Source organism: Balaenoptera ricei, chromosome 1 (assembly GCF_028023285.1).
Source record: "Balaenoptera ricei isolate mBalRic1 chromosome 1, mBalRic1.hap2, whole genome shotgun sequence".
Classification (NCBI taxonomy): Eukaryota; Metazoa; Chordata; class Mammalia; order Artiodactyla; family Balaenopteridae; genus Balaenoptera; species Balaenoptera ricei.
This window is the reverse complement of record NC_082639.1, coordinates 78329775-78356943: the sequence shown is the minus strand read 5'-3', so window position 1 is coordinate 78356943 and position 27169 is coordinate 78329775. Positions and strand designations below refer to the sequence as shown.

Sequence of the window (27169 nt, the reverse complement as noted above, 5' to 3'; positions counted from 1 at the left end):
TTACTGTAGGTCTGTTTGAGTCCCTCTTGTTGGGGACTCTCTGTGATTCCTATACCTGGATATCTGTTACCTTCTTTAGATTTGGGAATTTTTCAGCCATAATTTCTTTAAATACATTTTCAATCCCTTCTCTCTCTTCACCTTCTGGAACCCCTATTATACATAGATTGGCACACTTTATATTATCCCATTGATCTCATATGTTGCTTTCTTTTTTTTCTTTTTTTTTTTTTTCATTTGTTTTTCTGTCTGTTATTCTGATTGGATGATTTATTTTATCTTCCAGATTATTTCTTGTGTCATTAAGATGGCTATTCATTATTCCTAGAGTGCTTTTTATCTCAGAAATTTAATTATCTGTTTTCAATTGGGTCTTTATAGTTCCTTGTTGAAATAATCTGTGTTTAGATCAATTCTCTTTCTTAATTCAGTCAGCATTTTTATTAATAACTCTTTGAACTCAGTGTCTGGTAGACTGATTATATGTTTCATTATTTAGTTTTTTCAGGGGCTTTCTCTTGCTCTTTTAATTGGGAGAATTTCCTCTGCCTTTTCATTTGACTTAACTTTCTCTTTCTGTCTGAACTGGGGAGAAATGGTTATCTATTGTGGTCTTGTAGGGGTGCTTTCATGTTGGAGCATCCCTGTGCAGACTGTGCATATCCTTCAAAGACACAAACCAGTGTCTTTGGTGCGAAGGCTGGTTTTGATATGGATGCCAGCCAGCTCCTCCCTTAGGGTGTGCTGACTGCTATCACCTTGTTAGGGGTTGTGGTTGGTGTTGGAGGATCTAGAGCCTGTGCAGGGTATGAAGCAGGACTTCCTGTCTGCTCTGTGGCTGTCGCCACCCTGTCAGTGGTAGGGTCTGCTCACCAGTTTTTGGAGCAGAAGCACTGAGGTTCTGGATTGATCAGGCTTCATTCCGCTTGAGTGTTTGGCTCGTGCACTCACAGAGGTCTGATGCACCACCTGAGTAGGTGTCTGTGGCTCCACTCAGACACAACCCAAAGTCACATCCCTAACCCTGTTGTGGTTATCCCTGATCGAGTGCAAGGCTGTGGTGTGGAGTAGGCAGGCCAAGCACTCACTAGGCTGGGGCTGGGGCCAGGACATTGTGGCTGTAAGAAATGAGGCGACTGTGCTGCTGCCAGAGATCTGGGCTGCCTCTGTGGCAGTCTTCTCCCAGGACCTGTCTGCCCAAGATCCAGTGCCAAGTTCTGGCGTCGAGTGGGTGGAGGTGGTACACTCATGTGTCTGTGAAAGGGACCTCATCATGTTGGTCACAGTGGTTCCCAGGCACTGCAGGAGTAAGCGCTAACAACGGCCACCACTCCAGCTGGACCACAACCCAGGCCCCTAGGCCATCTCTGTGTCCCTAGATCGAGTCTTCTCCCAGGACGTGTCTGCCCCAGATCTAGTGCCAAGCTGTGATGTGGAGTGGGTGGGGCTGGGGTGTTCTTTCTGCTCGGATTGGGAAATGTAGCGAGCCAGCAGCCACCAGTGCAGAGCTCTCTCTGCCCTGTTTATTGGCAGGCCAGCCCCCATGTACTCTTCACAGGTGAAGTCTAGGCTTCTCCAGTTCTCTCTGTTCCAGCAATTGTCCCAGCAGCCAGGGGGCTTGTCTCCTCCATGTAGGACCCTGGGACTAGGACACCCCATCTGTGGCTCAACCCGCTTGCTCCCCAGGGTGAGGGTTTTCTCAGACCTTTCAGATCCCTCACTGTGGCGGACCTCCCTACCCTAAGCCTTTTTTCTATTCTACCCAGTTACATGGAAATCTTTCTTGCAGCTTTGGTTGTATAGGCGTTCTTCTGTCAATTTCCAGTTAGTCTTCCATGAGAATCATTCCACATGTAGATGTATTTTTTTTTTTAAACATCTTACTATGCTATATTCAGTCTGTGCATTCTTTTTTTTTTGTAAATTTATTTATTTATTTTTATTTATCTATTTTTTTTGGCTGCATTGGGTCTCTGTTGTTGCGCGTGGGCTTTCTCTAGCTGCGGTGAGCGGGGGCTACTCTTTTTTGCTGTGCACAGGCTTCTCATTGCGGTGGCTTCTCTTGTTGTGGAGCACGGGCTCTAGGCACACGGGCTTCAGTAGTTGTGGCACGTGGGCTCAGTAGTTGTGGCTCACGGGCTCTAGGGCTCAGGCTCAGTAGTCATGGCACACGGGCTTAGTTGCACCACGGCATGTGGGATCTTCCCAGACCAAGGCTCGAACCCATGTCCCTGCATTGGCAGGTGGATTCTTAACCACTGTGCCACCAGGGAAGTCCCCTGTAGATGTATTTTTGATGTGTTTGTTAGGGGAGGTGATCTCCATGTCCTCCTACTCTGCCATCTTGATCTAATCCCCTTATTATGTCACTTTATATTTACAAAATTCTTCAAGTTATGATTTGTTATAATCCTGTTTTACAAATGAAACCGTGGAGGCTTAAATAGGTTTAGTAACTTGCCCAAGGTCACACAGCTTATAAGTGGCATAACTAAAATACCATTCTCACCTGTGTCTAGCTCTGGTATTCTAAAAGTCTGGCTCTGTCTACTCAAGAAAGGATATTATATAGTGACTGTAAGTGCAGACCAGTTATAGGAGATATGGTAGATTGAGGACCAAGTTATGTAACGAATTGGAAAAGCAAACAAATCCAGAATGTGGGTCATAACCACAGGATAGATTCCTGACTTGGTTTCTTCAACAAGTCAGCACAGGGGAAAAGTGGTGGTGGGTAGTGTTTCAGAGGGACTGCTCTGGGGTGGAAAGAGGCTTAACCACCAGTATGATATATGGACCTTGTTTAGGAACTTGACCCAATCAACAGAAATGTAAAGAGATATTTTTAAAGACACTCAGAGTAATATGACTGTAGATTGGGTATTAGATGATATCAAGGAATCATTGTTAGTAAGCTGTGATGATGACATTGAAGTTATATAAGAGAATATCAATGTTTTTTAGAGATATGTGCCAAGTATATAGTGGCAAAGTGACTTAAGTTCTAGGATTTGCTTTAAAATTACTCAGCAATTAAAAAAGGAAAGAAAGAAAGAAAAGGAAAAGCAGGAGAGATGAAGCAAATGAGGCAAAATCTTGATATCATTATTGAATCTGGGTAACATGTATATGAGTGTTTTATATTTTGTTGAGTCTTTTAAGTCTACATCCCTACTTTGCATTTCCACTTTCAGTTTTTTCATTACAGGAACATTCTGTTATTTTCCTATGCCATCTAGTGGCAAAAGAATGTAATTTGTCTGCTTTTTTGAATGGAGAGCCATACCTTAGAAAACGTCTAATACCTGTGAGATAATTCTGTTAGTGTCTGCTTGCTTGAGCAGCATTTTGTCCAAAGGGAGAAAGAGAACATGATTTCACAATACCCTGGCAGCTCTTTTTTTTTTTTTAAGTTTTTAAAATTTTAATAAACTTTATTTTTAAAGAACATTATAGCTTCAGAGCAAAATTGAGCAGAACCTACAGAGTTCCCATGTATCCCCTGGCCCTCACATGCATAGCCTCTCTCATTATCAACATCCCTCACCTGAGTGGTGTATCTATTACAAACATTGAACCTACCTTGATGCATCATTGTCACCCAGAGTCCCCCCCAGAGGCTCTAGAGAGAATCCAGTCCAGCCTCTTCCAGCTTCTGACGGCTGCTGGTATTCTTTGGCTTATGGCCACATCACTCTAATCTTCATTGCCAGCATCTTCAAATCACTGTCTGCTCCATCTTCACATGGCCTTCTCTGTGTGTATATAATCTCTCTCTCTCTGCCTCCCTCTTATATGGATACCTGTGATTAAATTTAGGGCCCACCTGGATAATCCAAAATTATCTCCTCATCTCAAGATCCTTAATTTAATCACATCTGCAAGGATATAAGGCTATATATTGCCCTATAAGGTAACATTCACAGGTTTCAGGGATAAGATGCAGATGTTTTTTGGGGAGGTCATTTCTGAGCCAACCACAGTGGGGATTATGGAGAAGATCATCTCAAACAGAGGGAAGAACTTGAATAAAAGCATCGGAAACAGAAACGCACTGAAGGTAATTAGAGAGTGGCAAGTGGTCCAATGCTGTTGAGTCACCGTATATGAGGCAGCAGCACAGAGCGAGAGAAGGCTGAAAGGAGATTAAGAGCCTTGAGTGCCAGGTTCGAATTTGAGTTACGTTTCGTGGACTGAGGAGTCTCTGGAGATTTTAGAGCAAGCTAATAGCATCCCCCAGTCTGTGTTTTAAGTGTCTAGCTCTGGAGCACTGCAAAGGATGGATTAGAGGCAGAATGCCATTGAAATAATTCAACATGAGGATAATTAAAGAGGTAGGATTTCATTGATATGTTCAAAAAATACTTTTGAACACATTACCTTTCATACATGATTTTAGATACTGGAGATACAGCAATGAGCAGCACAAGTCTTGTTTTCTGAGGTTTTCATTTTAGTGAGAGACAGATCATTTACAAGTTAAAATAATTTTAGGTAGTTGTGAATGTCATAAGAAAATGAAATAGAGAAAACTGCTAAAACCATTGGTGGTACTGGTGGGAGAGAGGGGGTGAGTAACATTAGGGCATATAGTTTTGGCAGCCCTCTCTGAGGAGGTTCTATTTGAATAGAGAGCATATCGAATAGAAGGACATAAGGAACCAGCCACATGAAGACCTAAGAGAGGGCATTCTAGGCAGAGGACACAGCAATTGCAGAAGCTTTTATATCAGTCAGCTCTGCTGCTGTAACAAAAGCCACCAAATCTTACCTTCTTATAACAGTAACCTTCCCATTCTCACTCAGGTTTTATGTAGGCTATAAGTCAGCTGTGGCTTTGCTGCAGGTTGCAGCTACACTTTATGTGTCTTTTTTAATTTCAGGATCTAAGGTAAAAATGTAACCCCTACCTGAGACATGGTCTTCGCACAGTAGAGGAGAGAAGAACCAGAGGCTGAGCCAAACCATGCAACAGCTTTTAAAGTTTCTCCTGGACCATATGTCACATTCACTCACATTCCACTGACCAGAGCAAATCACATGTCCAATCTCAAAGTCACTCCTTCCGAAAAAGAGGGGTGAATAATTATACAGAGTAATATAATCCATGACAGATGGGAACAAACCTGGAGTGTCTAAGGCATAGAAAGAAGAAAGGCTCAATGAGAATAGAGAATTTTAGTCTGTTTTGCTCACTGATGTATCCCAAGAAGAAAAGTGCCTTGTATAAAATAAGTATTCAATAAATATTTGTTCCATGAGTGAATGAAAGCCAGTGTGGTTCGAATATAAGGGAGATACTGCAATCAATGCATTGGTATATAGGAGGAAACTTAATTTCACCCCTGCCTTAGAATTTGGTTCTCCATTCACCTCTTCCCCGGCTCTCTGTTCCAGACATAGAAATTTACAGTGCATACCTTCAGCTCTGCCATAAAAGTAGGGTGTCTGCACCCCTCTCCCTATCAGCCTTCCCATTTAGATGGACTTTCATAGTCTGCTGTGACCTGGGACCCCCTCCCTTTTTCTAAGGACAGCAGTTCCTCCTATCTTTCTGGAAAATGCTCTTTTCCCCATTCCAAACATATGTTTTGTTAGGCGCTGGTATATTTGTAAAGATACTACCAGGGGCAGTGACAGGTTCTAGCTCAGGGAGCACATCTAGAGGGGCTGGAGATTGTGGAGTCAGGTCTATACTGTTTTTTGATTGGGTAGTAAGTACATTTGAAAAAAAAAAAGCATCCAAAAAAATGGCATCCTTGGTTGACTACATCTCTATTTCTCTCATGATCTTGCTTCACACTGCTCTAATATCTTTTCATTATAGTCTTAACAGGCATATTAATATAGTACTTTTTAAATTGGGGAGGGGGGGAGGAGCCATTCAGAGCCCTTCCCTAGAAATTTTGAAATTGGCACCAGAGAAGGCAGCTCTCAGGCCCTCTATGGTGGTGAAATTAGGAGGTATAACTGTGTTTTGTCTCATGTGGAGAAAAGCAGACAGAGATTGCATAGAAAAGTAGATGAAGCAGAGCCCTGATGAGGTTTAAGTTTCTGGTTTCAGTGTTACCCTTGATGCTGGCTGCACCTTTTACCTTCTCATGGTGACATGAGCTTTCTAATAAATTCCTCTTTTTCCCTAAGCTGTTGAGATTGAGTTTCTGCCTGTGCAACGAAGAGATCTGATTCATATAGTTTTGGAGCTTCAAAGGCATCTATGCACTGGTCTGTTTCTCTCTCTCCAAGCTAGGAAAGAGTATAACAAAGTTTCCTTTTAGTCAGGTTGGGGAACTATCAAATTTCTAGCAGACTCTCAAACTGGTAATGTGTCAATACATCACCTTTCCAAAGGGAAAGAGGCACAACGTTTCTTTTTGAAACAGATCTGTTTAAACATTCACTTTCCACATCAAACTAAAACTGAAGGAAACAAAGCAGGGACCACATAATATACAGAAGAAACATACTACCTAAAACTGCCAAACACTTGAATAATAAATGCACAAACTAGGGGAATGAAGGAGTAAGGTGTGATTCATAACCTGAAATATTACCTACTAATTAAAAGTGAAAATTTTATGATGACTAAGAAAATTCATAAAATGTTTAAGATACTCCGTCAAGAGAAAAGGCAAAAATTTTTTTTAAAATCACATGTGATTACAACTATAAATACCTAATTCATAGATCTAAAAGATAATATATGTTTAGGCTACCCCAGCAGCCTGGCACCACATTAAAGGCATGCCCATTACATGGGCGCTCCCTTTCTGCTCCAGCCTAGTCTTGAAGTACTTCAGTCCATCTGCTTCTCATGCCTGGTTATTGTCTTCACCTCTCAAAAAATTAGCTTTGTAATTTCTGTTTCTGGCCTTTTCTTGCATTCTTTATCTTTTTTATACTTGACTCATACCCTGTCATTCACAGATATTGACAGCCTTGATTTCCCCAGCTTCAGCTCACCATCTGGGTTTTTTCTACACTTGTCCTATCCCATCTAGATGCATCAGGTCAATCAGGTAGGGCCCTCAAATTATATACAACTGAAACTTGAGGATGTTTGAGTCTTAGGATAATGGGTAACATTTTTTTCTTCTTTCCAGACTTTCCTGTTCCAGTACCATTGCAGTAAACATTTTTTTTTAAGTCGAAATGTATTTGACATACAATATTATGTTAGTTTCAAGTGTATTACATAACGATTTGACGTTTGTATACATTATGAAATGATCACAACAATAAGTCTAGTAACCGTCTGTCCCCATACGAAGTTATTACAATATTGTTGACCATATTCCTTATGCTGTACATTACATCCTTATGATTTATTTTTTACATAACTGGAGGTTTGTTCCTCTTAATCCCCGTTCAGCTATTTCACGCCCCCTCCCTTCTGGCAACCACTCATTTGTTCTCTGTATCTGTGAATCTGTTTTCATTTTGTTTTGTTTGTTTGTTTTGTTTTTTGGAGTCCACATATAAGTGAGATCATACAGTATTTGTCTTTCTCTGTCTGACTTATGTCATTTAGCATAAGGCCCTCTAGATCCATCCATGTTATTAAAAATGGTAAGATTTTTTTTTTTTTTTATGGCTGAGTATATTCTATGTATGTGTATGTGTGTGTATATATATATATACACACACACCATGTTTAATATATATATACACACACACACACACACACATCACATCTTCTTTATCCGTTTGTCTATCCATGGGCACTTATCTTGGCTGTTTGTAAATAATGAGGCAGTGAACATTGGAGTGTATATATGTTTTCAAATTAGTGTCTTTGTTTTCTTCGGGTAAATACTCAGAGGTGAAATTACTGGATCATATGGTGGTTCTATTTTTAATTTTTTTAAAGAACCTCCGTACTATTTTCCATAGTGGCTGCACCAATTTACAATCCCACCAATAGTGCATGAAGTTTCCTGATGATAGCTATTCTGACAGGTACAGTAAACATTTTAAAGACAATAACAATAAGCTTTTTCTCATCTCTGCCAAGAGTGGCACTTAATGGTGATTCTGTAGAACTGTATTTTTTCAGCTTCACATTAACAACAAAAGGTGCTGCTTATTAGTACATGAGCAGTTTTGCATTTATAACATAACAGTTCAGTATATGTATGCCAGGTGTTAATCTACCTGGGAACAGAAGCTACCTCATGGAGTTAGCTGCCCAGAAATTATACAGGCCCTACAGATGTTCCATTGTACACTTGGGGCTCATATTTAATTCCCCATTGGATTTTAGGTTTATTTTCTTTTCCTAATACCGGATCTACTCTGGACAATAATTCTTAGACAGTGAGCATTTGCAGCTACTGCTGAATCTTGATGTCTTTGGGCATTACAGCATGTCTTATACATTTCACTGCTATCTTCGTTTCCTTGGGCTGCCTTAACAAAGTAGCACAAATTGAGTGGTTTCAACAACAAAAATGTATTACCGCACAGTTTAGGAGGCTAGAAGTCCAGGATCAAGGTGTTGGCAGGATTGGTTCCTTCTGAAGGCTGTGAGGAGGAATCTGTCCCATGCGTGTCTCCCAGCTTCTGACAAACTTTGGTGTTTCTTGACTTCTAGAAGCATCACCCTGATTTCGGCCTTCATCTTCATACGACATTCTCCCTGTATGCCAGTCTGTCTCCAAATTTCCCCTTTTCATATGAACACCATTCACATTGGATTAGGGCCCACCCTAATGACCTCAACTTAACTAATTACATCTGCAATGAACCTATTTCCAAATAAGGTCGCATTCTGAAGTACTGGATGTTAAGACTTCAACATAAGAATGTGCGGGGGTGGGGACACAATTCAACCCACAATAACCACGCATCTCATTATAACTCCAGACTTCATTTCTGCCATGTTGGTGTCAGGCTTAGCCATGAAGTTGCTTTGGCCAATAAAATGTGAGTAGAAGTGATGTGTCTGCATCTAAGCAGAAACTTTATAAGAATTTTTTCCTTCTGCCATGAAACTAGCCATATTCCAGATAGAGGCTATTTCATCAGCCTGTGTCTCAAGAGTTAGAGTGACATGGAACAGAGCAACAGCTAACTTTCAGTGAATATGTAGCACGAGAAGGAAATAACCCCTTATGATTTTAAGCAACCAAGACTTTGGGGTCATGTGTTACTGAAGCATTAACTTAAGGTAGCTGACGCCATAAGTTCACTCCTAATGTGTGGGTTTCTTTCATTCATTCATCAGATATTTATTAAAAGCTTGCTATATGCTAGGCATAGTACTGTGTGTTGGACACTCTGATGGTTAATTTTATCTGTCAACTTGCCTAGGCCACATTACCCAGATGTTTGGTCAAACACCAGTCTAGATTGTTTCTGTGAAGATATTTTTCAGGTGAGATTAACGTTTCAATCAGTAGACTTTAAGTAAAGCAGATTACCCTCCATAATGTGGATGATCTTGATTCAGTCAGCTAAAGGCTGTAAGAGAAAGTAAAGACTGAGGTTCCCCCAGGAAGAGGGAATTCTGCCTCCACACTGCCTTCAGACTCGAGCTGCAACATGAGCTCTTCCTTGGGTCTCCAGCCTGCTGGAGCTCTGCAGGTTTTGAACTTGCCAGCTGCCACAAATCTCATGAGCCAATTCCTAGAAATGAATCTCTCTCTCTCTCTCTCTCTCTCTCTCTCTCTCTCTCTCTCTCTCTATATATATATATATATATATATACACATATATATATATATGCACATCCTATTGGTTCAGTTTCTCTGGAGAAACCGATTAATACACAGTCAGTGAACAGTGAACAACCTAGAAATAGTCCTCATAGAGCTTATAGTCTAAGGAAGAATACAGACAAATAAACAGAAAAAAAGACGATGTTATGTAGTAAATGCTGGGAATGCTTCATGTCATAGGAACACATAGGAGGAGCATCTAACCATGACGTGGGGAATCAGAGAAGGCTCTCTGGAGGAGATGAAGTCTAACTTGAGAACTGAAGGTGGCAGGTGGAATAGGAGTTAGCCAAGTGAAGGGACGAGGTTGTGGAGACCAGGGCTTAGATCGAATGCAGAACATGCATTCTTAACAAGGGTATTATTGCCCCCAAGAGGGAGAAACTGGTGCTTGGCAGGTGAAATAAATCTTGGTTATTACAATGTTTTGTGATCATCCAAAGCTCAACTCTATCCGACAAAATCTTATTCCTTAATATTTAATGAGGGAATGGGGGAGACATGATTAGAAAAAATGTCTGAAAAGTCTCCATGGTTGGGGGAGGGGGTGCACGGTGGTGACAAAAAGAAAAGGCTGAGAAACATTGGTGTAGAAAGACCTTTTGGGTAAGGGAAGGATCACATACGGAGCTTGTGAGAGAAGACTTATAGCATATTTAACAGGTCAGAATGGTTGAGGCATACAGTGGGAAGGAACAGAGGCACAGAGAGTCGTGGGAGAAGAGGCTCATCTAACATTCTTTCACAAATGTTAAAGAAAATTAAATCTGAAAAATGCATTTTGACCGCAATTATCTAAATATTTTAGGTGAAATTGGACTTTGTGTCTAAATTATCTACTGTAGACTATGCTCACTTTTATATATGAATTTCTACTTTGTGTTTGTAGTCATAGATTAAATGAATCATTAACTTTAAACATGTTTTAGAGATGACAAAGAACAACTGTTAGAATACCTTTTCTATCTTTCTCAGAGTTTTAGTTTTATAATTGTAGTCTCTATAACAGCATCATGTTCAGGTGGGCATTTAATCATTAGGCTGTTCTGGAAGGCACATTAACCTCTGGAGAATTTGCGTGTGATTTACTTCACTGGAGTTTCAAAGATTAAAAATATGAGAGTAAAAAGATATTTTTCTTGGTTCCGTTATTGGGAATAGAATGAGAACAATGGTCTGTTTAATAATAACCATTATCATTATCTCCTTCCCAGATGGAATTAAAATTACTTTAATTTTCTATTAGGAAAATCTTTGCAAAAATGCTGCCAATCTTTTTTTTTTTTTTTTTAATTTCCAGCAGCTTGGCAACAATGAACCCAAAACTAATTCAGTGCTTTTGAGAGATAATATAAACTTAATTTTAGGCTCTAAAGAACTTAAAAACTTGCATGCTCTTCCATAATTTTAGCTTTTAATATTTTTATACCCCAGCCCTAACTTGCTTGATGTGAGTAGACCTGACCTAAATGTCTAATATACTTTTTTAAGAGACAGCATTCTAGTAATCAAAGGTCTTGTTAAGTAAAAAAGAGTATGCGGAAACAGTACTGAATATGTGTTCTGAAGTCACACTACCTGGGTTCACATCCTGAGTTGAATCTGTTTGGGTTTAAATGCTACTAGCTTTCGTGAATTGGGCAGATGTAAAGTTACATGATCTTATCCTCTGTGTACCTCACTTTCCTCATGTGTAAATTATGGCTCATAATAGAACCACTACATAGAGTTGTTGTAAATATTAAATGAGTTAATTATTTAAGACACTTAGAACAGTGCCTGGTACATACTTAGTACCCAATAATGTTACCTACTATTATTATTATTTAGAACTCCTTATTAAGTAGTTTTAAAACCATTTGTTTTGGTGCTTCCTGTATGCCATACAAGGAACTTAATTGTGAAACTGTTAGTACAGCTGACCTCAAATGATCTTCACAGCATGAGTCAAGATTATTTATTTATTTATTTATATGTTTTGTTGCACTGGGTCTTAGTTGCGGCTCACAGGCTCCTTAGTTGCAGCTCGCTGGCTCCTTAATTGTGGTACGTGGGCTCCTTAGTTGTGGCATGCAAACTCTTAGCTGCGGTATGTGGGATTTTTAGTTGCAGCATGCATGTGGGATCTAGTTCCCCGACCAGGGATCAAACCCGGGCCCCCTGCATTGGGAGTGCAGAGTCTTATCCACTGCACCACCAGGGAAGTCCCCTCAAGATATTTCTTTAAACTGACTTTTTTTAGTATCATTATTGTTCTCTTCAGTATATTACAGGCCTTTAAATTGATTTATTTTTTAGGCTAGGGTGATATTTTTGTTCTTATGTGAGAAGATAAACATCTAAGGTTCATAAGGAAAAACACTCCTTAGAGCAGTAGGCGGGAGATGAATTCCTCTTCGGAACTTTTTATTGGCGTCTAGAATTTATCTCTACAGTGCTGCTTTTTCCGTGGTGCCGATAGGGAAAAGCAAGAGTTACCCATGATTTTCTGGCATTTTTGTTTTGATTAAAGAAATTTTAAAACCCTTTCAATATTTATATCTTTCAGAAAATGTCTTTGAAATTCAAAAATGCAAAACGAATTGAAGGACTTGATAGCAATGTGTGGTGAGTAACTTAGAATAAACAATAATCATTGGGTGAAGTTTTTTTCCTCCACATGTTTATATCCTTATTTGGGAATTTTTAGCTTTATCTATAGTCTATAAATAAAACCACTTATTTTAATTCATCCATTCAGTGGAAATGGAAGGAAATAATGATTCATACACTGATTTATTCACTTAGCAAATGTGCCAGGTCCTGAGCTAGGCACTGGAAATGGACAGAGAAAATGACAGATTGGGTGGATGCCCTTGTGGAACTTACCTTCTAATCCTCAACTTTTCCTATTAGCGCTCCTTTCTAATGGTTGATAAGAGAACCTAGCAGCAGATGGTTGAGAAAAATATATATATGATTAAAATATGGGTATCATGGAACTGAGATTTGTAAGAAACGTTAAGTTCGTCAGTTCAGCCATCATTTTTCCAGGTAAAGTCATTTTGTAGATGGTAAAATTCTTGTCGTGAATTCATTAATTTTTTTTGATCTGTAAGACTAAACTAAGTCTTATTTTTCAGTTTTCAAAGACTATGAGGTATAAAAAGCTAACTTTGTAATTTTAATACTTACTAATATTAGTATTTTTTATCTTAGGATTGAATTTACCAAGTTGGCTGCAGACCCCTCTGTTGTGAATCTTGGCCAAGGCCTTCCAGATATATCCCCTCCTGTATATGTAAAGGAAGAATTATCAAAGATTGCAGCAATTGATAGTCTGAATCAGTACACACGGGGCTTTGTAAGTATATGAGGACTATGTGGGGTATGAGCTTGTATTTTATATTGTATTGTGCGTGAATGTACTTCTATCACTTCTCTGTAATTGGCTTTCTGGAACCAACTTGATAACCAGAGGAACACCCACCCTTACCCTTATCTCCTAGGGTGAGCTGTCCCCTACTTCCAGCTTCTCCACAGTCCTGTCTTGGCCCTTCCATTACCGTTGTTCCAGGATGGGGTCCTACGACAAGCAGGGAAGGAGAATATTCACTTTAGACGTGTTTTCTCTCCCTTTCAAACTTATGCAGCCTCAGCACTGGCTTCTTACTTAATATTCTCTATTTCCAACTAGTTACTTTCTTCTCTCTACCTCAGCACAACCTCCATCTTTCTGTGGTGGAATGCCTAGGATATCCAGAGATTTCATAGATTCTACTAAAAAAAAAAACTTACCACAAGTCTTCACGACCATTCATGCAGGAACCCTCTGAAAATGGGAAAAAAAAATTTTTAATTTATTGCCATTTAAAAATAAAAATTGGAAAATTATTAAACCCAGATGTTAAAAATTCTTACATTTTAGAGCCAAACTATCTCAAAGAAGTAGGTCCCATAATTAAGTTCAAGGTTTTGTTCTTCTTTTTACTCAACAGGGTCATCCATCACTTGTGAAAGCTCTGTCCTGCCTATATGAAAAGTTTTATCAAAATCAAATAAATCCAAATAAAGAAATCCTTGTGACAGTAGGAGCATATGGATCTCTTTTTAATGCCATTCAAGGATTAATTGATGAGGGAGATGAAGTAAGTATATTAACATTATCATGTTGCCTATATTAATCACTATCATTTGTCCTGCTTTTATTTTTACTTATTTTACGCTCTTTTTTATTTGAATTATTTTTGAAGTATAATGTATGTGCAGTCAAGTTCACAAATGTTAAGTACAACTTAGTAAATGTTTACATGTATATATATGTATGTCTCCATGTAACCACAAACCAGGTGAAGATGTAGTACATTTCCAGCAACCGAGAAGGTTCCCTTTTGCCCCTTCGTAGTCTATATTCTTCCAGAGGTAACCACTCTTCTGTGTTCTGTCACCATAGGTTCATTTTGTCAGCTCTTTAACTTGATATAATACAATCATGCAGTATGTACTCTTGAGTCTGGCTTCTCTCATTTATCATTTTGTCTGTGAGATTCATCCATTTTGTTGCATGTCATTTATTCTTATATTTACAGCCTATTTAGATAAGGGAAGGTAAAAGGGGCTAGCAGTGATGTGGGAAAATGAATCTTATTTTTCACTGCTAAAATAACCTTTAGTCTGAACTCAGTCAATAAGTATTTGGTCCCTGTCTTTTTGTACCCTGTGTTGTTAGCAGCACTGTGTGAGAGATGTATAACAAGAAGGCTGAGTGATTTCTTTATTTAGTGATGTGATATAAAACCCACTTTGGCACTGACCTCAGTCAGCTCTGCCCCTAATTCCCCATTATCATTCCAATACCCCTGCTTCAGTATTTCCTCACCTCTTTCATCTATTCAGAATTTATTGAGAATACGCTAGACATTGTGGGAGAGATTTTTAAAAGACTGTTTCTGCGTGGAAGGGGTTCCCTGTTTAGTAGAGGATATAGACTTGTAAACAGATGAGGAGGAATGCAATGCTATAGGCGGTGGTGGGGAATGTATAAGTTACCATGGTGACACGAGGAAGAAGTGATCAACTCTGCTAATATAGGTCTGGAAAGCTCTAGAGAGGTGTTGGTTAAGCCGGGTGTGAAGAATGAATATTTGCTGTGATCTGTATTGTTAATTCCTTTCTTTGAACTCTCCCCGCACTTTATCTGTATCTCCTTTATGAAAGGTACCTGTTACTTTGTGTTACATTATCCTTTTACATCTCAATTCACTCTACTACGCCAAACAATAAGCTACTTAAGGAGACATGGTAAGGAAGTACAGTCAACTTTCATATACATAATCTCCTTTATTCCTATAAAATAGTTGGAAGTTTTATCTGAGACTTTGGTGTTGTTACTCCTTTGTTGCTTCCTCCTTCTCTGCACTTTGTTGGTGTGTCCCAAGGCTCAGCCCTTGACCCTCTTTCCTCTATTCTTTCTTCCCTGATCATCTTATCTAATATTTTGAAACCACACACACCACTTTCCATCATATTGACCTATTATTTTCCTTATAGTATTTATTACTATCTGAAATTAGCTGATTTACTTCCTTGTTTTCTTATTTATTATAAATGTCTTGCAGGAGAATGTAAGTTCCAGGAGAACTAGTTTATTGCTATAGAGCTAGCACCTGAAATAGTGAGTGCTCAGTAAATATTCCTCAAAAAGAGAGGGGAATTATTTCCATTGTAAAAATAAGGATATTTCAGGGAAGAGTGTTAAGTATATTCTTCATTTCCACCTCACTGCCTTCCCAATTTACTTTCCTTCATTGAGCTCTCACTTCATACCAGGCACTGTTTCTCACCAGGGCTACAAAGATGGGTCATCTTAGTCTCTAAGAATTTCATAGTCTAATTAAGAACTTGAGGAAAAGATTCATTCCTGGCTCATTTCTTTGTCCTCCACAGTACCCAACAACTAACATAGCACATTGTATAGGAACTACTCAGTGTGAGTTGGATGACTAGTACAAACAAAGGGGCTTTAGAATGTAAGGGCCTCCTATGACTCCAATGAGAAAGGCCTTGAAAAAGAAGTACAAGCAGTAAAAAGTGCAAATTTAAGGTGATAATTAGGTACCATGAATTTAACCAACACAAACTTAAATGCGGCAGTTTAGTGTAGACTTGTAAAATTATAAATTGTTGCCAGATTTTTCACAAGCAGTTTGACTATATATATAAAGTACCATAAAACATGTTTATACCCTTTAGTCTAGCAGTAGCAATCATGTGAATTTATTCAGCAAATGATTTTAAAATGGAGATACTATGCATAGTCACAAGTGAACATTGCACTGTTATTTATACAAGCAAACTATAACAAAATTATTCTAGAATTCAATAGACTCTCAAATAGCCTTTAAAATAATAAGTGTTAAAACTAAATAATATTAAAATTTTTGTGAAATATTTCTAAGTTTAAAAAGGATAGAAAAATCAAATGTGTACAATGGATATAAATTATGTGTTCAAACTCTCCTTATAGAAAAGCAAAAAGTTAGGGATGCTAGGTCCAGGCTGGCATACTGCAGAAGGAATACCGACGGGACAGGTTAGTCTGGCCCACTGACCTGAAAGCCAGGCCATGAGTGATTGAGAGAGAGCCTGTAGGGGCAAAGGAACAGGGAGTATATCCTAAGGGGCTAGGAAAAAAGGATCCAGATGTAAGTCATCTGGAGGGAAATTGTGGTTATCAGACATTAGCAGTAGCATCCTAACTGTCTACCTGCATACGCTCTTTGGGGATGCTTTTGAGAAGCGACAAACGTCTTTACTCTCAGGATAATACTTATAAATTAGTACTCGACAGCGGAGAGCATCAGTTGCAGTGCTTTCTTTCCTTATGGTCTTGCTCTGCCACTGATCATTTATTTTCTAATTTGAAATTTAAACTCAATGTTTTTGGCTGGAACATCCCTTTGAGAATGTGATGAGAGCTGTGACCCCAGAAAAAATATACCTATGCATGTAGAAAATTTTATATAGGTATATTTAAATAGGTATATTTAAATTCAGTATATTTAAATTAAATTAAATATATTTAAATTAAATATAAATATATTTAATTTAAATATATTAAAGTATTATATATTGTATTATATTAATATTTAAATTATATTTAATAATTATATTATTAATATAATTATTAATTATACTAATTAATATAAATATTAAACAATTATGTTTAATATTTAAATTATATTTAATATAAAATATATTTTATATAATATTATATATTATTAATATTTAAATTATACTTAATTTAAATACATTAAATTAAATTAAATATATTTAAATTAAATATACCTATTAAATAGGTATATTTTCCCCAGAAAAATATACCTATGCATGTAGAAAATTTTACATACAATTCCAAGGGTCCCACTGCAAGCCTATCCACGGATCTCCCTAAGAGATCAAGGGCTCCAGTTAAGGATCCCGGCAAGTTTATCCCCAAGGTCTTTTTCACTCAGATGTGTGAAGACATAGCCTGCTTTCTACACTACTGCATCTCAGCATGTAGTATAGTGCCTTGCACATAGTAGGTACACAATATTTGTTAAATGGATTAATGATTGATATGTTGTGTTATTTGGTTTTATTCCAGGTCATAGTGATAGTGCCTTTCTATGACTGCTATGAGCCCATGGTGAGAATGGCTGGAGCAATACCTATTTTTATTCCCCTGAGATCTGTAAGTTTGCCCCTATGATTCACATGTTTTAAGAAGTTTTGTAAATACCATTACTTTGTTGCCAATAAAGTTCCTACTTTGATTACACTTTGGGATTTACTATATATCTCTACTATGACTGAAGGTAACAATTTTAAGGGGGGATCTTTTATTTATCTTGTGTTTGCGCGTCTGTCTGTTGTATCAGCGTCTACATTGTATGTAATACTATTTTTTGTGGTTATGTGTCTCCCCTACTGACTGAGCACCACCAGGTCAGAAACCATTTCTGACTCACTTTTATAGCTCCGGTCCCCAGTGACTAACAGTGCAGGGTATATGCTGGGTGCTCAATAAATGCTTATTGAATTCTGAATGAAGTAATTTTTTTTAAATTCTGCTTTTATCTTTAGGAATACAGTATAGTACCATTGTCTTTTTAAAATTTTCATCAAAATAAGTGATACAAGGTGAATCACAGAATCTTCTGCTAGCCTTATAGTACCAGATGTGTTAACCATAGTTACAGCTGGCTCCTTTGAAGGAATATAGGCACTTTCACAGCCGTTAATGTTGACAGAGTTCATGTTTCCAATTAACAGGTATGAGCATGGAACTCACATCCTGTTGGGCTCTGAAGGCAGAGTAAAGCTTAGTTACTTCTATTTCTTTTCTTTGTTTGTCATCTCTTCAGTTACCTTTGCCATGCCTTTCTCTACTTTTTTTTCCTTGTTAGGTTATTTATTTGTAGGACAGAAAACATGAATTAACTGAATTAAATCACATCTTCATTCTTCATGCTTAGAAACCTCTTGATGGGAAAAAATGGTCTAGTTCTGACTGGACATTAGATCCTCAAGAACTGGCAAGCAAATTTAATTCCAAAACTAAAGCTATAATACTAAATACTCCACATAACCCCCTTGGCAAGGTGAGTCTTTGATCTCTTTATACAGTCTTCTGGTCCATCATTTTCTCACATGTTGAATAATTGGCTCTGCTCCTTTGTTTCCTTTCATATGTGTAGGTGTATACCAAAGAGGAACTCCAAGTAATCGCTGACCTTTGCATCAAATATGACACACTCTGCATCAGTGATGAGGTTTATGAATGGCTCGTATATACTGGAAATAAGCATTTTAAAATAGGTACCAATTATTACATAGAGTCACAAATCTAAATGTGTTTGGGCATGTGTGGAACATCTGATTGGAAAGGATCCCAGAAGAGCTTTAAAGTAGTCTTTGTAATGGGTAAATGTCTGTGAGCGCTTAAAATGGGCCTTGAATGAATGATGCTTGAGTGAATTTATGAGCAGATTGAAGGACAAGCAGTACAAACTTAGGAGACGAGATTTTGGATCACACTATAAAACTATGAAACCAGAGAAGTAGTACTTTTGCCTTTATTCTTAGCTTTCTTCAAGAATCCAGCTATTACTTGGCATATAAGACACAGGGAACTTAATTGTTCCTGAACTGGTCTGTCCCTGCTGAGCAGGTTGCCAAAATGCCAGGTCAACAGGAAAAAATTTTCATGACAGTAAGGTGTTGCTGCGTGGCCCTTGCCTGGGATTTTGCCATTACTACTGGGCCATCTCACAAAAGCCACAGTGTCTTCTGAGGTAATCCAAACTTATATCAACTGTAGGATTATAAACTGGGCTGCAACCTTTCGGTCTTTGCACTTGCCCTACCTATACCTGGAAACACTTTTCCCCAGATATCCAAACGGCTCAGTCTGTCACCTCCCTGAGGTCTTTATTCAGATGTCAAATTTGATGACCACAACGTTTAAGATAGATACACCTCTCCTTCTAGCATTTTCTTTGTCCTTTTTCTGTTCTGTTTTGTTTTTTCCTCTATAACAAATATCAAGATCTATATATTTTACTTCTAACCTGCAAGAAGGTAGGAATTTTTAAATGTTTTGGTCTCTTCTGACTCCCTAGTTCCCAGAAAGGGTCTTGTGCATGGTAGATAGTCAGAAAGTAATTGTTGAATAAAATGAATAGGAAGTATGAAAAGGGTGAGGGAAGGATAACTAAAATCACTGGCAGGAACCAATAAATTTTAAAATTAGTGCACTTATATATAAATAGTTGTTGCACATATCATAATTATCCGTGGCAAATTACAAATTGTTGTAGAGACATAGAGGAGAAAGCAACTGCTTCAGGTGATCAACAAAGCAGTGGGCAAAAGATGGGACTTAGGCAGCGAAATAGAAAGAAAATTCCTATCAGATAAACTTTTATGTACTGAGGCAAGGAGGCATGAAAGATCAAGATATACTTAAGTGGTAGAAGGGTGTGTTGCAGTAACTGGCACAGATGAGAGTGGAAAAGTAGGGTGATTCTGAAGGACTATATATATAAGGATAAAGAGTTTAAACTTCATTGAGGGGGTCAGTGGTTCTGAAACTTACTTTAGTGATTAGAGCATCTTAAAGTCATGATGTTCACATCATGAAATAGTGACAATACATACTTATTTCATCATGAAACTAGAGGCAATTTTCTTAACAGAAATTCAGTAATTAGAACTCAGTGTAAAAACCACAAGTCTGTGTGTATTTACCTGTAACAAAGTGCTATTGAAATCAATACATCTGAGTTTTTCTGATTTTTGCCATTAATGTTCATTTTCTAATGCTCATTTGTTTCACTGTTGGTATCATTCACTATCAGATAAGTGGTAGCACTTACCTTAAGTGCTTAAGAAAATTTTGTGGAAAACTTAAAATTAATTTTTTTAAGTTCTATTTAAAAACTCAATAATTAATTTGATCATCAGGGTACCAGTGAGCATACTTTGAGAACTACTGCAACAGGTAGTGACGAGGCAGGGTAATTAGTTCCATATTGGATTTGTTTTATAAAGGTAAGAACCAGCTACAGGTGAGGATCTTAAGTCAGATGCCCTGGCAGTGGAGATGATACATGAGGGCTACTTAGAAGTAGAAACTATAGGGCACAGAATATAGCATTTGAAGGTGGGAAAGCAAGCAAGTGTGATTCTGAGATCTCTAGCCTGGACCACTAGGTAGTGATGAGGCCCTCACCCAGGGACGGAGATGTGGGAGGAGGAACAGATCTGTGGGGAAGAGCTGAGCAAAGGAAATTCCTGCTTCTCATGCTCTAGTCTTGCTAAGTTTCAGTGTCTTTGAGACATAGAGGAGGAGATGTCTAGAAACAAGTAGAATTATAGGCCTGATCGTCAGGATCAAATTGTGAAGGGATTTATTTTTAGCAGTCATCAAAATTTTGTTGATAGTGGAACCCATAGAAGAGAATGAATCTTCTAAGGAAAAATGTATAAACAGAGAAGAGGGTCAGAGATTTGCAAGGTATGGTGCCTTAACACAGCAGACTTTTGTTATTTGTCAAAATTGCATTACAGTTCACCTTCTCACATCTTGTTGATGATCTCTGTCTCAGGTCACTAACTTCTCCCCAGTTGAAAATCAGACCAACATGGACAATTAAATATTTTGGTAATTTTTTTAGATTAAGCAGAGAGAGGAAGAGGTATCTACCTAATGAATAAATATAATTTTATACTTAACATTTTACATGTTTTACAAATGTTCATGCCTATGCAATGACTCAAAGCTTTAAAAAATTTAGTTAACTCAGTTTAGCAGTATTCTTTCCAAAATATTACTTTAAATGATCTTGAAATTTATTGTTTAAACCTTATATTATAAGCCCTTCATGGTAAAAGTGTAAATGATGATGTTATTTCCTAAAGATATCATATATTTTTAACTCAGATTTTTTAGTTGTTTTAACAACTCATAAAAGTAAAACAAGAAAAAAATGAATTCACTATTTCATTATTTAGAGAGTGCAAATGTGTGAAAACTTATTCTATTAAATACAGTGGCCTTTGTTACATGAAAGATGCTAAATGGCTCTTCCATCAATTTACAGAGTGCAATAGTAGCTCTTTAATATAATACAGTAAGGCTTGCTGGCCATACATCATGAAATTAGCATCATCTTCATGTTGTCACAGAGGCAGTTTTTCCTGGTGTAGTTTTCACTCTTCATCATGTCTCTCATTTTATCTGACTTCTAATGAAACCTAAGTCACCTGTGAATAACTGTTATAGCTGCTGTGGCTGATTTAAGGATCATGGGTCATAAATGAGAAGTACAAAGACCAGCTGCCTTTCAGGTATAACTGCAAGCTAAACTTACCAATACTGGAACTGGATATGTTTTTTTAAAATCATCAGACCTGCAAAGATTTTTTTATTTCTTTAGGTTACTGTATTCACATGCAGTGCTGTGGTCATCTGCTCTGCCTATCTGTTTACATTAACTTCTGTAGCTCCCCAAATCTCTGGGATGGAGAGGACATGGACCTTCAGATGTTTTAAATTACTTAGGGCCCTTTTTATTGAAATAGTAGAACTTGTTCTTACTGAATCAGATTCTTGACTCAAATGATTTCTCCAGGTTTCAGTAAAATGACATTACAGTCGACAAATGAAACCTCTCTTCTGGAAGAGATTATACTAATACACTGATATTTATGTACTAATCCATTGATATTTGGAAAATTAGTATAAAATTCCTTGTAAATTATTTAGCTGATCAGCTGACTCCTTGAAAAAAAGACATCCACTTTTATATGGCCAAAATAGCCATCAAGAAATTACTTAGCTCTCCTTTTAAATTTATGCTATAGTTAGATTTGATATTTTGTGAATGAAACCTACATTTGATGTGTGCATAGTTTTTATTTCCTTCATGTATAACTTATTTTTAAAACATATTAGTATTATATTAGTTTGGGTAATTTTTATTTTCAAAGAATTTATTTCTAAATATTGTTTTTACTAATAGGCCTTCCTGATTTTGGATATATATTATAACTTTAAAGGAAGTGATAATCTGCATTATACATAGTTTGGATTTTTCTGTGATCAAATGGGAAAGTGGGACATCTTTCGTGTCCTTTGGAATATTTTCGAAGACTAGAAATGTCTCAAAACTTGAAAGGATATGGTTATTTACATCAAATGTTAGAATATTCCTTCTTCGAATGGACCCTCTACATATTTTCTTCATTTATCTTTTTGGGTTTTCTTATACTTCACAGAGAATACAGTAGTAACTTTTCTGATTTATTTGGTTTTCCTGCCTTTACAAATGTTGACAGGTATTTCATGATAGGCTAAAATTGAATATGCATCCATTTTGGAACTTTCTTTAGCTATCTTACATTTTAGTAGGCACTTTACTTGCTTATGAGAAGATTACTTCAAGAAGACAGTAACTTAGCCCCACAGAAATGGGTATTTATTTTCCCTTTGTGCATACCAACACTCTTAGAACAATATAAGAGCATCTATTGTACCTCTAAAAAAACAGGTGAAAAACTTGTGGAATTGCACGTGAAGAATTTCACATCTAAATTACTTGAGGAATCCAAAAGCAGTTTTGTAGGTAGCAGTCTCAGAAGATTAACAGAGGAATAATTTACCGATGTCCAACAGAATTCACCAACTCTTGTATTTTATACCTCCATGACTTTGATACCTGCCTCCCCTTTGCCCAAAACACCTTTTTTTCCCTTCTCTACCCAGCAAAGCCCTATGTGGTCATCCAAGTCTCACCTCAAGCATTACTGACTGCAGAGAACTACCCCTAACACCGTCTCCTATCCTTGCAGAATATTCCATGCCTGTTGCTATTATAGCACTTATCACACTGTAATACAATTGTTCTTCTTGTCTCCTACACCCACTAGACATTAAACTCCATGAAGATAGGAACTGCATTTTTCTTGTCATTGTTTCCTCTAGACCTAGCTTAGTCCCTGGCACCTGATCATTGCTAATAAATGTTTGATGAGTGTATGAATAAGTGAATGAATGATTTTACTAAAGGTATCAATCAACTTGAAAACTTTTATATAGTCATTTGCCATTTTCATGAAATCTGTATTCGTGAATTCATCTACTCACTAAAATACATTTGTAACCCCCAAATCACTAGAGTGCTTCATTCGCAGACATGTGCATAGGGGTGAAAAATTTGAGTTGCCTGACATGCATGTTTCCAGTTAAGATCAACAAGGCAACACTCTGCCTTCTTATTACAGCTTGTTCTGTAAGCAAGTGTTCTTTTCACAGTCATTTTGCTATTTTAAATGGCCCCCAAACATAGTGCTGAAGTGCTGTCTAATGCTGCTAAGAGCAGGAAAGCTGTGTTGTGCATTACAGAGAAAATACATGTGTTAGATAAGCTCCATTCAGGCAGAAGTTCTAAAATTATTGGCCATGGGAATATTAGTGGTTGATACCTAATAGGTATAGGGCTTCTTCTGGGGTGAAAAAAAAATGTTCTAAAATTGATTGTAGTAATTGTTGCTCAACTTTGTGGATATGGTACACTTAAATGAGTGAACTATATGTCATGGGATTTATATCTCAGTAAGTTATTTATAAAACACATACACACACTCACGCACATGCATGCAGATTGTTGGCCCTTCCCCAGAGTTTCTGAGGATCCAAGAATTTGCCTTTCTTACAAGTTCCCCAGTGATACTGCTATTGCTGTGTGGGGACTGTATTTTAAGAACCATTGCCCTAGGAATCCTGTAGAAATAGACTCAGAAAATGGGCAGAGTAGAGGTGAGCTAAACACTGGCCAGAACCACAAGCAAAACTGTGCCACAGAATGATTATGCTGGGCACGCAGCTACTACTAACACTGAGCACTGAGCGCTGTTGCTCCTGTGACCACAGCACTGAACCGGCCTGGAGCGCTGCCTGCTGGCACCTCTGCCATTCCTGCCCTGGGAGATAATTTTGCCACTTAAATGTTAAAGTTAAATTATCTCTAAAAAAACCTATTGAAATAACTATACTGACTATATTATAAGGCATTTATGTTTTTAGATTATACTGAATGTAGACTGATTATAAAGCAATTATCTAACCTTTTTTTTTTTTTCTTTTTTCTGTTCAGCCACTTTTCCAGGTATGTGGGAGAGAACAATAACGATAGGAAGTGCTGGAAAGACTTTCAGTGTAACTGGCTGGAAGGTAAGATGAAGAAGAATTTAACTGTTTGAAAACAGGCCTGTATTTTACTTCTTGTAGAATTTTTTGTGTTTTAAATGCATAGATATTCAGTTTACACAGGGTTTTATACTTACTGATCTGCTTATTTACTCATTCAGTTTTCATATTGGCCTTTATCCTTTTTGAGACTTAATCGTTCCTTTAAAAGTAAGAAAAATTAGGTAATTTTTTAATTTTATAAGTAACCAACTAATGGTACTCTTTTCTTTGCAAAGAATGTTCAGATTACTGTATATTAATATTAAAGGAGAAAAAATACTAGCTAACGTTTTGGCAATTACTATGTGTCAGGTTCTAAGAGCTTTCCATATACTGATTCCTTTCATTTTCATAACCACATTATGAGGTGGGTATAATTTATTATTCCCATTTACAGACAATAAAACTAAAGTACAGAGAAGCTAAGTAACTTGCCTAAGGTTACCTTGCTAATGAATTTGAATTCCAGCCAGGGCAGGAAGTCTAGGTTCAGAATCCACTCACTTAACCACTGCACTATGTAGTACAGTCACAACTGATCCAATTGAAACTTGGTTATCTTCCAACTTCACCTCTTCTAAACTTGGCTTAGAAGCAGAGAGTATCAAAAATGAGGGCTGGAGAACCAAATTATGGAAGACTCCCTTACAGCCCTCATTCAGAGTTACTTTTACCTATATTGAATTCAAACAAGCTTTTTACTGGTTATTAGACCTCCAGAATATCAGAAGTAGCAAATCAAAGAGGGGGGAAGATAATAATGATTGCAGGCACTGTTTACCTTCTGAAGGCAGAATTTAGTGACTCCAGTTGGAAACTATTCCATAAAAAGATCAGGGTTGAAATGTTTCTAACTACTAAGACTACACTACTTTCATAGTGTGAGCATTTTAGAAATGCATATATTTAATAATTACATTAAGCTTAGCTACTCTATCAGATTTGGTACTTACAATTAGATTCTTTTTTTTTTTTAATAAATTTATTTATTTACTTTTGGCTACTTTGGGTCTTTGTTGCTGTGCGCGGGCTTTCTGTGGTTGCGGCGAGCGGTGTCTACTCTTTGTTGCCGTGTGGGGGCTTCTCATTGCGGTGGCTTCTCTTTGTTGCGGAACACGGGCTCTAGGTGCGTGGGCTTCAGTAGTTGTGGCATTTAGTTGCTCCACAGCATGTGGGATCATCCCAGACCAGGGCTCGAATCCGTGTGCCCTGCATTGGCAGGCGGATTCTTAACCACTGTGCCACCAGGGAAATTCCTAGATTCATTTTTTAAATCTACTTTTCTTTTCCAGCTTGGCTGGTCCATTGGTCCTAAACATTTGATAAAACATTTACAGACAGTTCAACAAAACACCGTTTATACTTGTGCGACTCCTTTACAGGTAGGCATTATAGTAATTTGGGGCTGATGCATGGTCTTTGGGTGGAGGTGTTATTTTTATGTTGTGTACTTGAATTGGCTTCGTTCTTCCCTTCATGTCCTTTTTGAGCAGGGCTTCTAGTATACTTTGGAAATTTAGGAGCAAACACAAACTCATTGCTATCAAGAATAGTTTTGTTTTTAATACATGAAGTTTTAACTTTAAACACTTATACATTGCTGGTGGGATTACAAAGTACTGCAAACTCTCTGGAGGACAGTGACAGCCCCAAGCAAAATTAGAGATATATGTACTCTGTGAAGCAGCAATGTGTCCTCTGGGAATTTACCTTATAGCTATTATCTGCACACTTAAGAAGCTTTATGTATATGACCATTCATTGTGGAAGATAGGGGATGGTCCATCTATAGACAATTGGTTAAATAAACTATGTCTAAATGTTTAAATATTATATGACTGTATTAGTTTCTTATTTCTTGGTGCCAAAAATTACCACAAAATTAGTGGCTTAAAACAACACAAATTTTTTATCTTACAGTTCTGGAGGTCAGAAGTCCAAAAGGATCTTATGGGGCTAAAAGCAAGGTGTTGGCCTTGCTGTGTTCCCTCTAGCGGCTCTAAGGGAGAATCTGCTCCTTGTCTTTTGCAGCTTCTTGGGGCTGCTCACATTCCTTGGCTTGTGGTTACATCACTGCAACCTCTGCCTCTGTCAATACATGTCCCCCTGTGACACTAACTCTCTTGCCACCTTCTTTCCCTTATAAGGATCCTTGTGATTACATTAGGCCCACAGATAATCCAAGATAACCTCTCCATCTCAATATCTTAACTTAAATCACATTTGCAAAGTTAATTTTACCATGCAAGGTGAAATATTTACAGGTTCTGGATTTTAAGACATGGACATCTTTGGGGACCATTACTCTATCACCATGGCTGTTTAAAAGTGAAAAGAAAAGAAAGGAAAGGGAAAGAAAGAAAGAAAAAAAAAAAGGAATGAGGAAGCTCTATAATTACTGACATGGAAAGATTTCCAGGATATATTATAAAGTAAAAAAAGCAAGATACAGAGCAGTATATATTTATGCTGTATTCTATATAAGAAAGGGGGGAAACGATTTGCTTATATTTTCTTAAAGGATCTCTGGAATAATCCGTAAGAAACTAGTAAATGTGGCTATTTGTAGGGGTAAGGGGGGAATAGATGAAATTAGTAGATAGGGTCAGGGGTGTGTTGCAAGACTTTTTATATTTTCTATTTTTTTAATACCTGTAAAACAGGAATCTGTGTA

General features: G+C 37.5%; 1 protein-coding gene across 7 annotated transcripts in view; it reads left to right on the top strand.

Moving 5' to 3' along the window:
* Window positions 1-27169, top strand: part of KYAT3 (kynurenine aminotransferase 3) — a 53009-nt gene that overhangs the window by 10287 nt on the left and 15553 nt on the right. For all 7 annotated transcript variants that reach the window (XM_059925836.1, XM_059925845.1, XM_059925808.1 and 4 more), the window contains 8 exons: window positions 12268-12326; window positions 12918-13062; window positions 13697-13846; window positions 17347-17433; window positions 18218-18343; window positions 18440-18560; window positions 24401-24477; window positions 25788-25877. In XM_059925836.1, coding sequence (XP_059781819.1) covers window positions 12268-12326; window positions 12918-13062; window positions 13697-13846; window positions 17347-17433; window positions 18218-18343; window positions 18440-18560; window positions 24401-24477; window positions 25788-25877 — 855 coding nt within the window. The remainder of the gene's footprint in view (window positions 1-12267; window positions 12327-12917; window positions 13063-13696; window positions 13847-17346; window positions 17434-18217; window positions 18344-18439; window positions 18561-24400; window positions 24478-25787; window positions 25878-27169) is intronic.